This window comes from Falco rusticolus, chromosome 5, assembly GCF_015220075.1.
Source record: "Falco rusticolus isolate bFalRus1 chromosome 5, bFalRus1.pri, whole genome shotgun sequence".
NCBI classification, from domain to species: Eukaryota; Metazoa; Chordata; class Aves; order Falconiformes; family Falconidae; genus Falco; species Falco rusticolus.
The window spans coordinates 89,699,114-89,715,509 of record NC_051191.1 but is presented as its reverse complement, the minus strand read 5'-3'; the positions used below and the strand labels follow the sequence as shown (position 1 = coordinate 89,715,509).

At 44.0% G+C, this 16,396-nt stretch overlaps 1 protein-coding gene across 5 annotated transcripts in view; it reads left to right on the top strand.

The window, feature by feature from the left end:
- The window catches only part of POLQ (DNA polymerase theta), a 57,818-nt gene extending 44,325 nt beyond the window's left edge, over positions 1-13,493 (top strand). For 4 of the 5 annotated variants that reach the window (XM_037387443.1, XM_037387446.1, XM_037387445.1 and 1 more), the window contains 7 exons: positions 1,784-1,902; positions 2,538-2,722; positions 3,735-3,846; positions 5,426-5,550; positions 7,068-7,212; positions 9,020-9,135; positions 12,999-13,493. In XM_037387443.1, coding sequence (XP_037243340.1) covers positions 1,784-1,902; positions 2,538-2,722; positions 3,735-3,846; positions 5,426-5,550; positions 7,068-7,212; positions 9,020-9,135; positions 12,999-13,112 — 916 coding nt within the window. In that variant the 3' untranslated portion in view covers positions 13,113-13,493. Of the gene's footprint in view, positions 1-1,783; positions 1,903-2,537; positions 2,723-3,734; positions 3,847-5,425; positions 5,551-7,067; positions 7,213-9,019; positions 9,136-12,998 lie in introns of those variants that run through there. The other variant, XM_037387444.1, reaches the window with a different exon arrangement.
- Positions 13,494-16,396: the final 2,903 nt, after the last annotated feature.

The window sequence follows — 16,396 nt, the reverse complement described above, 5'->3', positions numbered from 1 at the left end:
GCTTTGGGGCTTCATACCACTTGGTGGTGGTTTTCTGTCCTTTGAGTTTCTCTTTCCATTCAGGTTCTTGTCCCACATGTGTCATCTGAGTGTCTTTAATATCTTTTTGCCCACAGAAAGATGTGAGAAATTTCAGAAGTTTTTGGCTCTTCTGTCTGTCTTTTCCTACCACCATGTGTCTAACATCCTTTGCCTTGAGTAGGTCATGGGAAGAGAGACCAGGAGTAGCAGGTTCTTGTCCATCTTGCTTCAGAAGAACAGGCCTAGCCATGGAGGCGCAGAAATGTTGTTCTGAGAAATAGCTCTGGCAGTGCTCAGGCTTGCAGCAGCTTTGCAGGATGATTGGAGAGTAGGCTGGGTTCTTAGTCTTCCCTGTAGAGAAGTGGCCCATCAAAGGAACGGAGTGCTTACTGAACTCTGGGAGAGGCCTGCTGCTCAGGCTGACTTTTGGGACTACGTTCCTTAGGTAAGCAGCTATTGTGTTAGGAAGATGGGCGATCCTAAAGGCACAGAAATGACTGCTGGCACAAAAGAAGCTGTCATGCAGCCCAAGTCTGATAGGCCTTCCAAGCTTTGGTCCAAACTGTCTTTTATCTTGGTAATTACTATTACTGCTCCTTCCTCATGTGTTGTAAGAAGCTTCTGCCCAAAGTAATGTAGCTAAATTAGATCATGTTATAAAGCCCTTACTCATTCAACCAAATTTGGAACCTGTGCTGGACAGTGTTTCTGTACAGTTCCTGTATGTTGTCCCACCTTGATTTCTTTTGAAAATTTATTTTAGTGATTTCTGTGCTATCTTTTATCTCCTTGATCCCTACCATCCCTGAAATGACAAAGTATAAGAGGAAAAGGGAGTGCAGAAGGGAGGAGAGCCTGATGTCTTTTCTGTACTTTGCTGAAACTAGTTCTGATCTCAGAGATACCTTTTCATTCTGATAAAGAAGTTGCTCAGATCCCTGACCCAGACATCAAGGATGTATAAAGGCCTTTTGACTTCCAGAGAAGAACCCAACAGGCTGGCTGGTAGACTGGTGCTGGCGGGAGTAGGTGGTGTGAATGGTGTCACAGCTGCACACTGTTCAGTGTGTGCACTGATGGATACAATTCTGTCTGCAGCTACAGGTGACTTGGTGGGACAGGAGAGCTAAGCAAGCCCCGAGAGGCTGCAGAGCACCTGGCTGCCGCTGTAAACTTCTCACCTGGTTGCTTTGGGGCAATTTTTTGCTCAGTCTTTAAAGAAGTGCAGTGTTTTATGAGCACATCTTCTGCAATTTCTGTTCTGCTTTTACAGTGTGTGCGCGCACATGCAGTCAGGCTAATGTTGTGGGGGAAATTTTTCTGTCTGTACCGGGTATGGGCTCGTGTAGGCATTCTGCGTATGAGAATGATGTTAAGAGAGGACATGGTACTCAGGGTGGGGTGTTGAATTTTTAGGATTCTTGTAGGGACTCCTTTGCTGTCTTTCTGGAATGCACCCATCACAGATCTGAGGCTTTTCATCTTACCTGTTTGGGAGTGGAATTATCCAATTTCTGGACCAAACCCTGAATGTTCTAGGAAGATTCACTCCTAAATCTGTTCAGAGTCAGTAAATCCCTTCAGGTGTACATGTGGCCTCTGTTTAGTACCCCCGTGGTCAAATTTAGGTATGGATTGTCCAGAAAAGTAGAATAGAGGCTACTGTCTCACTTGTTTTCACTGATTCTTTGTGGCAAAAATGATTATGCGTCTTTAAGTGTTTTAGGAATTGGTGAAGAACAGTCATTCTTTGTCTCCACAGATGTAGAAAGCGTTCCAGCATTTTGCCTAATGGCTTAAAGGGTCAGGCTGCAGGCAGATCTGAAGAAAGAGGAATACCGTTTTCTGTTAGCATGAGGCATGCTTTTGTTCCATTCCCAGGTAAGGCCTAGATCCTGCTCTGTAATTGTTAAGAACATACTTAACAAAAAATCCTAGATCTAATGAAGAGTTAAGAATTGATGACTATATATCTGACTGAGCAGCCTACTTGGAAGACTAATGCAGTAGTTAGCATGTCCTCAGAATCATTCACAAGACTGTAAAGGAGAGAGGTTTGGCTGGGCAAAGTATTCAAATGTTATACTTCAGATCTTCACACCTTCATTTCCTCTTTAAGAATACCTGTTTTTTAAGAGGTAGCTTAGGCAGCTCTTAACATACAAATTGCACTCTTACCTAGTGTTCTTGCTATCCAAATGTCAGTTCTCACGTTGCCTGCCCTGGCTTAGTACAAGCCTGCTGGTCTGATCTCTGTGCCAGGCATTCCTATCAGGTGCTAGACAGAGACACCTGCACAGGTACTTGTCTGTGGGGTTTTGGTTCTAGGTGTAGGGGCTGGATGGAAAGCAGGCAGGCCTGGGCACTGGGGAAACTGGTAAGGATTTGTCTGATAGAAATTTCTGTGGAAAACTGTGGAAGGTGCAAGGACAGCTTCAGTCCTTCTTGCTGGAATATTGATTGGAGTGTTGGAGTAATTTATGAAATAATGATTTCTGCTAACATTTTGACTTCAGGTGGCTTAATCTTGGCCGCTGATTACTCTCAGCTGGAACTGAGGATCCTTGCTCATTTGTCTTGTGACTGTCGACTCATTCAAGCCTTGAATGAGGGTACCGATGTCTTTAAGAGCATTGCAGCAGAGTGGAAAATGATTGACCCTGAAGCTGTTGGAGATAAGACCAGGCAACAAGCTAAACAGGTAATTTTTAGGAAAAAAAACTCAGCAGCAGCTTTCTGGGCAGGACAGTTCAGCATTAAAAACATCACGAAGAAATATCACGAAGTCGCAATAGTATGGTCTTATGTTTGGGTTTGACCGTGATTGTTCGGTAGCTGCTTTGTATGTCCTCCCACACTCGATACGTTTCAGCTGGAGCTGTCTGGGTGTTGTGGTGTAACCCCAGCTGGCAACTAAGTACACGCAGCTGCGTGCTCTCCCTGCAGAAGGGTGGGGAGGAGATGTGGGGAAAAGGTATAACTCAGGGGTTGAGATAAGGACAATTTAATAATTATAATAAAAATACATATTATATAGAATATATAAAATAGAATATAATAACTGTAATAATAATAACGGCAACAACAACAATTGTAATGAGAGGGAGAGAGAGGGAAAAAGCAATATAATCCAAAAGATGGATTGTGCAACCCAAGTGATGCACAATACCAATGCTCACCACCTGCTGACTGATTCCCAGCCAGTCCCTGAGCAGCAATTGGCCAGGCCTGGGCAGCTCCCCCCCAGTTTATATACCGAGCATGACATCCCACAGTATGGAATATCCCTTTGGGTGAGTTCAGGCCAGCTGTCCTGGCTGTGTCCTCTCACGATTTCTTGTGCCCCTCCAGCCTTCTTGCTGGCAGGGCCTAAGAAACTGAAAAGTGCTTGACTTAATATAACCATTACTTAGCAACAACTAAAAACATCAGCGTGTTATCAACATAATTGGCATACTAAATCCAAAACATAGCATTCTGCTAGATACTGAGAAGAAAATTAACTCTATCCTAGCCGAAACCAGGACATGTTTTGGAGGATGAAGATGAGGAAAAGCAGCATGAATAGCTTGGACTCGGAGGTAGTCTGTCTTCTTGAATGCTCGCCCTTGTTCCAATACACTTGTCTTCCAGTCAGTCACATTTTGTTTTGGCTCTGCTTTCTCTGCATGGCTCACCATATGGTGATGGTTCTTCACACTGTCCTCTGGCAGATTTGCTATGGAATCATCTATGGAATAGGAGCAAAATCTTTAGGCGAGCAGATGGGGATTGATGAAAATGAAGCTGCCAGTTACATTGAATCCTTCAAATCAAGATACACAGGTTTGGATATGGCTGTTTGGGGGCTGTGTGGTGGGGGTTGCTGTTGTTCTTAATCTCTTCTCTACAAATCCTAAATTTGTCTCAGCCCTCTAGACCTACCTTTTTTGAAAAAGCTTTTTGTTTTGAGAAAGTCCAGTGTGTGAACACAGTAGTTTGATACTCCATAATATTTTACTCTATGGTCTGGTTTTATTCATTGTTTGGACCTTGTTGTTTGCTTATTACATCAATTATTTTGTTGTTTTTTTTTTAAAAAAAACATTAATTACTTACTAAGCCCTGGGGGTTCGTTTTAAAGCTCATAACTTTCTGAAAAATAAACACTCTTTTCCTTATTAAAACACACAGCTTCAAAGGTTATACTATACTGCTTTAGACCACACTTAAAATTTTCAAATATAACCATTTCTCTCTTCTGCTTTTATTGAGTTTTAAACTGTTCTGCGTATTACCCTTACCCTTTTATCCAGCTGCTCAGAGCAGCTCTCCCATGCTTTGTAAAAAGACATTGTTGCGTTTTTAAGAAGCATGTTCATTTTTAGGAAAGCTGTAGAGACAGTAGAGCTGCAATCAGAAAATGAATGGAGAGCAAGTGGGATGAGAGACAGCTAGTTCTAATCATAAAACTTGGAAATGAGCTGGAAAATTATGTTTTGAAGATTCAGGGTTTGTTTCTTTAGGAGACAGATGCTGAGAAATGGTGTTCTATTAAGAGTCTGTCTCCAGCAATTTCTGGATAGTCTCTCCCTCAAGACCATTAGAAATGACTTCCTGCTTCCGCCCTCTCACTACACGTGCATACATACAAACTCCGTGATGTACCTTGTTTTGTGACTTCAGTTCCTATGGATTTTCACTTCTATCTATAGCCAAACTGATGTGCTAAATTACATACCTAATGAATTGATGAACACTTTCAGTCTTGATCTTGAATAGCTCCTTTTACATTTCATCTTTTGTGAGCCTTGGAAAGGAACTGTCTGAAGTTAACTTTTTCCACTTTAGTGCAGTTGTTACCTGAACTTACAGTGAAAGGTACTCTTCCCTATCTCACCTTTCTTTGGCCTAAATGTCTTTTAAACACTCCTGGTGGATTCACTTCTTCCCTTGCAAAATGCAGGTGGGTGAGTTTCTTTCATCCTAGAATGTGAAGTGACGCAGCCTGAAGTCAGGCAGCCTGAGGCATCAAGGGCTCTGACCTGCTTTCAACTCACTCCCTTCCTACTGCTTGTCTTTCCAGTGCTGGTCCAGGTCCTGACCCCTCCATTATCAATAATACATGTATGATCCTCTGAGCCTTGGCACTGTGCAGAACAGACTTCCTACCTCCTTGTGCACAGCCAGATACCCTGACACTGTGCCCTCACTTCCACCTCAAAAGTCTGAATAGGTTTCCCAGCAGAGCTGCGGGTAGGCTGAGTGAGTGATGGTGTGCCCTTGGCACACTGGCAGGGTCTAGGGAAATTTAAGAATTACCTTTGTGCTGCTTGGGTGTCCCAGACCGCTTTCAGTGACCCTAGTGAGAAGGCAACGTGGAGCATCTGCAATATTAAGGAAAACTTTCTCTTCGCTTTCTCAGGGATTCAGAAATTCTTGAGGGAGACAGTGAGGAGCTGCAGAAGAGATGGGTTTGTGCAGACCATCCTGGGAAGACGAAGATACCTGCCAGCTATCAAAGATCCAAACCCCTACAGTAAAGCTCATGTATGTTGAGTGTAGTACGTTTTTTTGTTTTAATTTATATTTGTATCTTATTATTTTGAAAGTATTAGATTTCTTTGCATATCCGTATTTATGGTTTTACAGGGTCTATGAGCCATATTGGTCACGACCTTCCACTTCTCACTTAGTTTATTTCCCCCTCAGTTGTTCTCTGAATAACAGAGCTTTTGTCATGGTCTGCTTGACGTAAGTCTTCTGTGACTGGGTGTACAGCTGTCATCGCTGTGCTAACCTCACTTCACAACTCCCACGTTGGAACTGGAGTGAGTAATTCATTGAAATAAGTGGACATGATTTTAAAAAGCCTCCACACAGCGATGTGCTTTAACTCTTCAGGCTGAGTTGCTCCCACTCAGCAGTCTTTCTAAGTTATATGCTGTCAGCACTTGAACAAGAAGGGGCATTTAAGTCCTATATTTTTGGATATCTGTTCCTTTTCTTATCTTCCCTCAGAGGAAAATTTCTCTAACTTGTTAGAGAAATATTTACTTAATATACGCCTTTGCAATGGCATTATTTTTTTTCAAGGTCATTTTGGACACATCTGTCATAGACTTTACTTCAGTAAGAGTGAATTGACTCCCTGAGAAGATGTCGCATTTCTGTGGGGAGGAAGCATTATACTTCTCAGTAGGAAGATGAATCAGGTTGTGTGGAATTAAAGACTAGAGTGGAAGAGGGACGAAGTGGGGGAGTTAGTACTCCAAGTAGTTGAAAGGGAAACAAGGAGTCTTTCAAAAAACTTTTGAGATGATTTGACTATTTAATCTGAAGGATACTTCAGCATGAAGCTTTGTAGATGTACCTTCTGTTCAACTTTGATTTATTCTTTAAAATCATATTAAAGACCAGTTAATGAATTATCTCACTTTAATTTCAGCTTACTTATAACTTTTTGCAGATGTTTCAGCCCTAATCAAAGAGAGCAGAACCTTTGCATACAATTTACTTGTCTGAGGAGGGGATTAGTAGAGTGGTTGCTTGTGTGAAAAAAAATGTTGTGTCACAGTGTGATCTGGTTTGTTTTTGCAGAGCTGTCATGCTCTGGCAGTCAGGGTTCAGTGCAGCAGACCAGATTATTAGTCTATGAAGTCCAGCTTCTTGCCTTTGGTTATCCATTTCTGATGGTTTTGAAGACAGGCTGAAGTCTCTCATAATACTTGGATTAACTGTGAGATTTTTCTGCTTCTCATGAAACTGTTAGCATGTGCATATGCTTCTTCCTCTTGTGGCTTGCGACTTGCAGGTTATTACCCTTGATATTAATTAATTTTAAATTTGCGGAAATCCTGCTTTTCTCAGTTACCTGGAGAAATTTTGTGGCTGAAGCTAGTCTGTAACATGTCTGTCTTTCAGGCAGATGTAACAAATTCTTTATCTGGAGGTGTTACTATGCCTGTATTTGGCTATGTATTTATTATTTTTAATGAAGTACATGTGGCATGCTAGATTTGATTTCATTTTTGGGGTCAGTTTTGAGAACAACTATCTCTGTTTAGGCAGAGCGACAGGCTGTGAATACAACTGTTCAGGGATCTGCTGCAGACGTTGTCAAAACAGCCACTGTGAACATTCAGAAACGCCTGGAAGCTTTCTCCTCTGTGATCAAGTCCCATAGACATCTGGAGAGCTCCTTCCAGAGAGGTAAGACCGGTATGCTCGCCTTCTTCCTTGCACAGTAGAGCAAAATTTTCAGTGCTACTAATGAAAAAAAAACAAACCAAAAACAACAATCTAGACTGGATTTTGCCTGCAAAAACAAGTTAGGGCCTTTGGTCTAGGAGTGGGAGACATTTTATTTCCTGGCAGTGTTAAGTCTGTGTTTAATGGGCAAAAAGTTATTAGGAAGGAGAGGGAATGTCTGCTCAGCACACAAACGGAAGCAGATGCTGTGATCAGATCAAAAACCCCAGTTACCTCAAAGCAGATCTTGCAAAGGTTGGCAGCGGGAGTTCGTAAAAGTGATACGGTCTGTCATGCCACCACAGAATTGTGCAAAAGTAGGAAGGAGAAACTGGGCAGATACTCTGGTTTCACAGTCAGTGAAAAGATAGAGTGCAATAACTTCTAGTTCCAAAAGTATATTTTTTGGTTAGAATTAAGTCCCGAATTTGTTGACTGGAATTTGATTTACAGAGGCTCCACAAGAGTATTATATGAAGCATTTGTCAGCATAAATTTCTTCTGGCTGGCGATAGCAAAGCTGGGGTGTGTGTGTACTCATTCCCAGAGGAATGCTACCAAACCTTTTTTTTAACATGATGTAGACAGTATTTTGTTCATCAGTCATGTATTTTTAGAAAGACACTGAAGGGATGGAGTGCTGTATTTCTTTGATAGTTCTTATGCTTCAACTGAAACATGAAGCTGTCTTAATATGAAGAGCCTGATTTGTAGGGCTGAGAAGGAAAACTTAATAATTAATTGCCAAACCTCTAAAAATATGTTAGGGAGTTTTATTTTAGAGAGAGAGAGGTCTGCTATGAGTAGAAGGCATGTGCTTGGCAGAACTTCCCACCCCTTCCAGGAGCAGCAGCAGCTACTGACCTTTGGCCAACGCAATTGTAGGAAGGCGAGTAGATGTATTTGTGACAGATTTTCCTCCTCTGACACTAGCTGTTTCAAGAACTGGAAGGGATTCTTTTTCAGCAAGTTATAAATGTCTGTGCCATCAGAACAGCATCCTGCATCATGTGGCTTCAACATTGCTGCTTCGGTGTGAGGCTTGTGTGAGGAACAGATGATGCTGTGAAACCCTTCCTGTAGTTGTGAACTGCAGCCCTCCTGTTAGCTAACCTGAGATAACTAACTTTTGAGTCTCTGTGTGTGAGGTTGTGTTTGTTTAAAAGAAAGCTTTTACCATGTAACGGTTTGTTCTGTTTCATTTCTGACAGGCAAGGCCTACCAGGATCCTGTTTTTGTCAGCTGCTTACTTGTTTATTCAAAAACTGCTCTTTTTTTCTTTCCTTTTTTTAATCAGGAGTAGTAGCTACAGTTTCAGATAACTGCATTTGGAGGGAGGCTTACTGCCTTTTTAGACTAGCCATTAAAATGTTTTTGGAAGAAAAGCAGAATCCTAATTCATTGCCAGAGAGAACATTGTAAATCAACTTCTGATTAAACTTGACATGATTTTGTTTAAAATTTACTTTTAAAACAGATGGTTCAGGAGATACAACTGTGTCTTGTATCTGTTCTGATTCATATCTTTATAATGTAAGGCTGAAATGTTTGTATCTAAAATGCTTTTCCTTAACATTTTACCTCCGTAGCTGTACAAATATTGATAGAATAGCAATGTTTTGTGGTTTTATCTGTAGGCATGGGCTTTTCCATTTTGAAGTTCCTCATGTTCTTTTTGTCAGCATTAGGAACGTGCAAAGATTTCTTGATACAAGAAACAGGCCTTTGCATAACGGTGTCTAACGAACTATGCTCTCCACCTGTGCAGGAAGGCTAGCGAGGAAGAGGAATGGAGGAATGTTACAGCCCATCAGCGGAGGTTTCTTTATCCTCCAACTCCACGATGAGCTCCTCTATGAAGTTGCAGAAGATGATGTCATCCAGGTACAGCCCCGCTGTTGCTTTTTCAGCTGTTGTATTATGATGTATCACGACAAGTGTTCTTTCTAGGGGCTCAGCTTCTCTTCCCTGGATCCTCTCACTGTGTGCTATAAGGTCCATGAAAACAAAGTTCAACTGAGTGAAAAATGATGTTTGCATTCTTGATCTCTGTGTTTTCAGGCTCAAGCCAAACCCATGACTGATGCTCATTTTTCCAACGTGTGCTTTGCTCCCTGTAACAGCAGTTTGTACCACTTCTCTGCAAGACTTGATGAGTGAAGTAGCTTAATACTGTTAACAGTTGTAGGGGGAAGTTTTTCCCTGTTTGGAGGTATTTTTGCCTCCCTGTTTACGCGCATGTCTTCTGGTGCCTAACTCGGAGAACATATTGTTACAGCAGTGGTTTGTATTCTGTAGGGAAAGGAGGAATATGTACTTTTGGTACTTGTTTCCTTATTCCCTACCTACCTGTCTTTCTGGTAGGAGTGTCGTGGTGCTCGTTAGCAGCACGGTAGGTATAAGAGATGTGCTGTGTGGTCTTCAGGTACCTTTCATGTGCATACATGTCCCCGTGCATGCTCTTCCACCCCGTAGGCACTTCTGTGCCTAGGCTTCGTGGTGTCTGTGCAACAGCTTTCAGTAGCAAGCGTTTCAGCCACGTGTTGGCAGCTCAGTGTTTTCCCAAGTCCTGAGCACAAATGCAGGAAGGCGCACAGGGTGTGCTTCCATAGCTTGGGGATGTCTTCCACTTCTGCTCATGCACATCTTTAATGACGAAAGCTTGTTTCCTGATGGCAAGTAGTAACTCCTATCTGAAACACCTTTCAGCAGTACTGACTGGCCTGAGCATGTGTTTTTCATTTCATTAAGAACAAAAGATTTAATATTTTTTTTTCTATTGAATCTCAGCTCAAGCTTCTGTTTGTTTTGCCAGCTCTTTTCAGACATCTGCTGCTTCAATCTAGATAGGCTGTTTTAGAGGTGAAAAGGCTCGTTATTTTCTTTCTGTAGAAAACTGAAATCCCCAGAGTATAGGCTTTTACGTCTTTAGATACTGACTCCAAGTTACCACAGTGTACCCAGAAGAACTGGGGCCAAGTGAGAAGATTTGCTTATTATTTATTGAATTATATTTTTTTCATTAGCCTCCTCAACTACAAGGGCAATTATTACCAGCTTTTCTAACCTCCCTCAGATATATTTCTGTCCATAGACTTTCTGGGCAGTCACTTGAAACAGCATATGTACACAAGGCATGTTTCCTAGACTTGAACTTTCCTTGAATGTGCCCAATTTACTTGTTTTTCAAGGATTTTTGTCTGAGACAACAGGTTACTACTTACCCTTTTGATCGATTGTTTTCAGGGCCAGAAGGGATCTTTTTTTTGATGATACTGCTTGCTGTGCTTTCAGATGCACCATTAGAATTATCCTGTAGTGGAAAGATCTAGGTTGGAAAGGTTGTCTTGAAGTCTCTCCCCCTTAAGCCCCCAGTCAAAGTAGGGCCTGAATTAATTAGTTTTTTTGAACTACAATATACCTTTTAGTAAAAAAGAAGTGAGCATTTCTTGGTCTCTGTATTGGCGAGGGTTTTTTTTCATCTTGCTGGTACTAAAGCTTTATTATACTGTAAATCATGCATTTCTAGGCTGCAACAGCAATTTTTACACACACACAGGTTAGTTTGGTCACAGGCTTGATGCTGGCTCTAGCTTATTTTCAGCTGCTAAAGTACATGAAAGAAACATAAAATTATCTGTCCATGTATCTAGGCATTTGTGTTCCAGTGAGAGTATCCTTACAAATGGTTCGTAAGAGAAACAATGTTAGTGATTGTTCTGTTTTCATCTGCAGTCTATCAGTGAGCTAGTTTAAAAGACCATTTTGGAGTAATACTTGCTTTTTCTTGTGCTGAAGGTGTGAAATGCGTGGGGCGTCAGAGCTTTCCTAGTCTGTGCAGAATGTCAGAGTGGAGGTAGCAGGCTTTCAGAGCGTATCACAATGGCAAGACTCTGCCGCTATTGCCAAAGGTAGTAAAAGGAGGGTCGAGACCTTCTATCTGTTGAGCTGACCCTGGCAATGAGGAATTGGGTAGAAACATAAAGGTATGGACTAGATTAGGGATCAAAGGCTTTTAAACTGCTTGCCTGTTCCCATCATCATTGCATTTATCTTTCTAAGACGGCCAATATTCCTCCAGGCATGTCTGAGCTGACCACTGAGAACCCTGGAAATGGTGCTGTTTGCTTCGTGTACAGGAAATGCAGAGCCTAAAGTCCCCTGGGTCAGGGCACTGGCACATGTCCCGTCTCATCCCATCAGCTTCCTCAGGAACCTCACAGGGGTTTTTGTGTCTCCCCTCCCTCGTTCCAGGTGCAGCAGCTCTGCCCTGATGTACCTTGCTGGTGGTGGTGTGTGCTGGACCCATGACCGTTCTCAGAGAATCTCCCTCTGTATGGTTCATGTTTCTTTTGAAATACCAGGCCCCAAACGTGATCAAGGCTGGAGTGGAAAACTGATCTGTGTGTCACACCAGCAGTGTTTTCTTTTCCGATGTTCCAGAATTGCATTTGCTTTCTTTCTCACAACGGTGTGCCTTGCTTAAGCCCTGTTCAGTTTTTAATCTCTGATAACCCCATTTTCTTCCTGACCAGGCAGTTATTTTTCATCCTATTTTTGAACAGTAGATTATTTCTGTCCTAGTTTTCTACCCTGCTTTTTTCTACTCTTTACTTGTCTGTGCTGAATTACATCCTATTTCAAAGCATTTTTCTAGGTTATCGAACATCGTTTTGATATGTGGTGTGTAAGGGTGTGTAGTTTTTGGAAGACAAATCTCCCCCTAGTTCTTAATGCTGTTGTAAACTCTTGTGCTCTGATCTCCTGAAATCCCCTCCTCCGTTCCCCAGTAAAAACTGTGGAGGGACTTCTCCTGTGGGTACCTGTGAATTATGGAACTGCATGGAAAGGTCAGAGAGCTTGGGTAGTTCCTGTGCTGACAGTGGCCTCTAGCTGAGGTGAAGAATCACGATAATTTCAAAGCCTCTTTTCACTCTGCTGTGGGAAGGTTCATGGGATGGCTATGGACTGCAAGATTCATTCAAGTAAGCAATTCAGGACAGGCTGGGTTCCGTGTGGGCCTTGGGGTAGGAAAGATAGTCCCTTTATTCAGGGCAGGTATTTACAGTCAGGAAAAAGAATAAATCCAGGCTCTTACTATCCAAAAAGTCACAGGCGGAAATATCTGCCGGTCAGTCCCCTAACTGCATCCTGAAATGAGCGTTTTGTTAGGAATGCTTTTGGAGGGCAGCCAACGTTGGAGATGCCTCAACAAAACAGTGAGGGGGAACCTGGGTGGTATTTCTAGCACCTGCTTTGAATGTGAACTGCTACCCCAGAGGTTTGTGGTTTGTGTTTTGCAGAGCGCCTCTCGTGCCAACGCAACGAGGAGAACACCGTTCCTTGTCTCTGGTCTATTTGTTTTGTGTCTTGCTTTCAGTACATTGAAGTTTTCAGAACAGACTCCACAAAACACTTAGAATTATGCAGCTGGTGAAGGAGTAGGCTCTGCAGGACACTCAAGTCTCAAGTGTTTAATGGAAACTTAATCTTGCCTCTTTTTTAAGTAGTCTTAAACAGCACGGAACCAGTCACAACTCTGCGCCACATGAAATATTGCTGGCTTTTTACCGTTTCTCCATTCATAATCCCTAATCAGGATGAGAATGTTTGGTTGCATTCCCATCGGTGGTAAGTCAGTGCCAATGAACACAGGAGAGGGTTCCAGTGTCTGGCCGCCCCAGCTACTGACAGGATAACAGAGCATTGCAGTTCGTGTACATCTGATGTTGAGCGTTTCCTTGCAGGTTGCTCAGATTGTCAAGCACGAGATGGAGAATGCCATCAAACTCTCAGTAAAACTGAATGTTAAAGTGAAAATCGGACCTAGCTGGGGAGACCTGCAGGAGCTGGAGCTCTGACCTGAAACGCGGCTTTCTTGCCTGTGGTGAGCGGAAGGCACCGTGGGCTGGGCAGGGCAAGGGCCTGCGGTGACCGGCGTGTGGTGTCATCCTGCTCTGAACAGGTTTCTACAGGCGCCGTCGCAAGCTGCCTTCTGAAACGTGTGGTGGAAGCTGGTATGAATTCAACCAAGCCAAACCATTCCAGGGTCAGACAACGCACTGAAACATGTTTATAGAACTTTGAAGTTATTAATTGCTATAAGCACAGTATTTAAATGAATTCTGTTAAAATATGCTTGATCTTGTAACTTAAAAAAACCCCAAAGCCTAATGAATTTATTACATATGAAATGAGCTGGAATATTATATTAAAACGAGGCACTGGGATAATTTGGCAGATCTTGTGTGTAATTGTGTCTAAGACAAAAAAAAGTCATTGTGTTTGCACTTAATGCTGAATTTTACAGGCCTCTGCTAGGATAATTTTGTGCTGAGTTGTGCTGATGACACTCGGGTGCCAAATGGCTTACAGCTGGCTGGATTTCTCACTGAGCAGCTGTGCAGTGTTCACAGCGAGTGGAACCGCTGCTTGGTCGGCCTCTTGACTTTTAGGAGAGTGTTTTGGTGACTGACTGCCATAATTTCATTCTACTGCTGCCTTGCAGACTGGCCTTGAGAGGGATATGGTTGACTCTCTTAGACTTAACCCAAAATCACCAGCAAACCCATTCCATTTTAAAGAATGAAACTGAATTGATGGGTTAAAAACTTAATGGTAATTTGTATTTCTGTGAAGAAAAATAATAATCTCGGTCTGGCCAGCTGAAGCGGGAGCCTTGCTGGTGGCTGAGGCCTGGTGCCCTTGGAGAGGTGTCGCTGAACGGTGGTGGGTGACCTGTGGCCCTTCATTGGGAGACCCAGCTCCTAGGGAAGCCCTCTACCCCCCTGTTGGTGGCCTTGCTAACATCTGCTCAGATTTCCCCTGCACTTTGCCTTAGCGCCTTTGCCTCCATCCCTGTGATCAGGCAGAAAGTCCTAGGAGTTTGAGCTCATCAAGCCAAGCTGGTCCCGAGATGGACTCAGGTCAGCTGCTGGGATCGGGTGCCTCGAAAGAGGGGGCAAGGAAGGAGCTCGTAGGGGATTAATGTGCCACTAGTTGGCATTACTCTCCTCACCAATCCCTTCTGGCCTGGCTAAACCTCACATCACGGCGTTTTGTTTCCCTTCCAGATGGTTGTGATGGTTATACAGGTGCAGCTGGTTTTGTTAACTTCATACAATGCCTGACCTTGAATTTTGTTATTTTCATCCTGTAACCCTTGTGTATTACAAAAGAGAGAGGACAGGTGCCTCCCATCACTTTCTTTATGCCTCTAATTATTTTACCACCTCTTTCTTCTGCAGTTCCCTCCTAATGTAAGCAGTCTCCATCTTTCCATTCTTGCCTTCTGTGAGAAATTTTCAAGCCCCTAATTATTCTTTCATTTCTGAACCTCTGCTGGCTCCTTTTTAGGACGCGTGCTTTTGAAGTTGCCTTTGTAGCCTGATCTGAGAGGATGCGTACTTGGCTTTCAGCAGCTTGATAGCGTGCGCGAGCTTGTTAACTTCAGATGCGGCTCTTTTGGCGTGGCCATTATCCTGACATCAGAAGTACCTGGCACCGAGGTTTCAAGAACTTGGTGAGTTTTAAAAGATGTTAACGGGGCCTGCGTACAAAAGGCCGCATCCCGGACTCTGATCCACCACGTGCCTGTTGTGCAGCACAATGGACACATGGTATCGAGTCAAAGCCCCAGGCGGGGGCGGCTCGACTGCCCTTCTCGGCACCTGCTTGGCCTTCTTTCCTGTTTTGTATTTCACTTTATGTTGAGACTTTTTGTTTCCTTCCCGCCTGCTCTATGCCACGGTTTTCTACCACATCTGTCACCTGGTGGCTGAGCTCTTTACCCACAGCCTTCACTTGACGGACAGTTGTTTCTTTTCTTAGCTTATTAAAGGTTTTGGTTGTTAACACATCTGAGCCTGGGCACCCTGGTGTCTGACCATTTGTGTGCTCTGCCTGCAAGGACGCCGGGTTGGACTCGTTATCAGTTCACGTGGCCCTAATGATTGCCTGTCCCTGGGTGCCGTGCGGTGACACACCTGCGCTGTATTTCAGGCCTCACCGGAGCTGCTGTAGTGGGAGCTGCTTGTCCTTTGGTGCGTTGCCATATTCCCTCCTGCGCCCTGACTTCAGAATTTCGGGAGGAAGGATCTCATGCTTGTTTCCCAACGAGCTGTCTAGACGGGAGTGATGCTAATCAGTAAGAGGACTGAAACAGAACTAAACTTATTGTGCTAAACAAACTTGATGAGTTAATTTTAATTAAGCAGTAATTTAGAGCAAATGAGGAGGTAAAAGGTAGCCACTGCTCTTCGAGTGAGGCGGCTGCAGCGTTTGAGTCATGGTATTAGAACTGGCTCTGAGCCAGGCTGATTGCTGCTACTTGCATTCCTTAATTCTGATTAGATTTTAACTGTTGGCGAGACTCAGCAGGGGAAGCGGAAGAGGGCTTAGGTGAGGGAAGCAGAGGCACTGTCAGACCGTGCAGAGGAGGATACCTGTTACTTTCTGAAGGTGGTAGGAGGCTGGCTGCTCACGTTACTTGTTTTTGCCTGTGGGCCCCTCTGCCCCACCTCTGATGGGCTGAGGCCAGTGTTAGGCCGGGAGCTGGGCTTTTTGTCCAGTTCAGGACCCAATAACCAGAGTGCAGGTTGCTCTGTCATCTTGTAGACGGGATGGGACGCAACTGATTGTGTTTGCTCTCTGTTCCTCAGCTGGCTCGTGTCCCTCTCTCTTTGCAGCCCACCCCTGCCTCCCGTTAGCTGGCATGGTGCAGCGCGTGTGGGAACACGCACCGTCCGGCAGCGTGAGGCGACGATGGATGAACGCTGCGGAAGGGGTAGGAGTTCTGTTGGTTACAGCAGCCTTATTGCTGGATGCACACGGAATTGCTACTGCTGCCTTGTGCCCTGCGCTGCCTTGCCTGGCTGCTGCACCAGCAGGTGGGTGTCTGTCTCCCAGAGGAGACTGGGTTGGGATCCAGTCCTGACGGACAGCTGCGGCCACCAGGAATGCCTCGTCTTCGCATCATGTGAACCTGTGTGACCCAGCTCCTCGCAGGGAGAACTGTCCCCTCGGGCTGCTGAGCAGCCTTGTTCCGTTCGGGTCATACCTGCTTGCTTGTCAAAGTGACTCAGATCTCAATTCAGCCTGGTGCTGGGACGGGGCAGAACTTCCCTGACGCAGGAGCTCCTGCCAT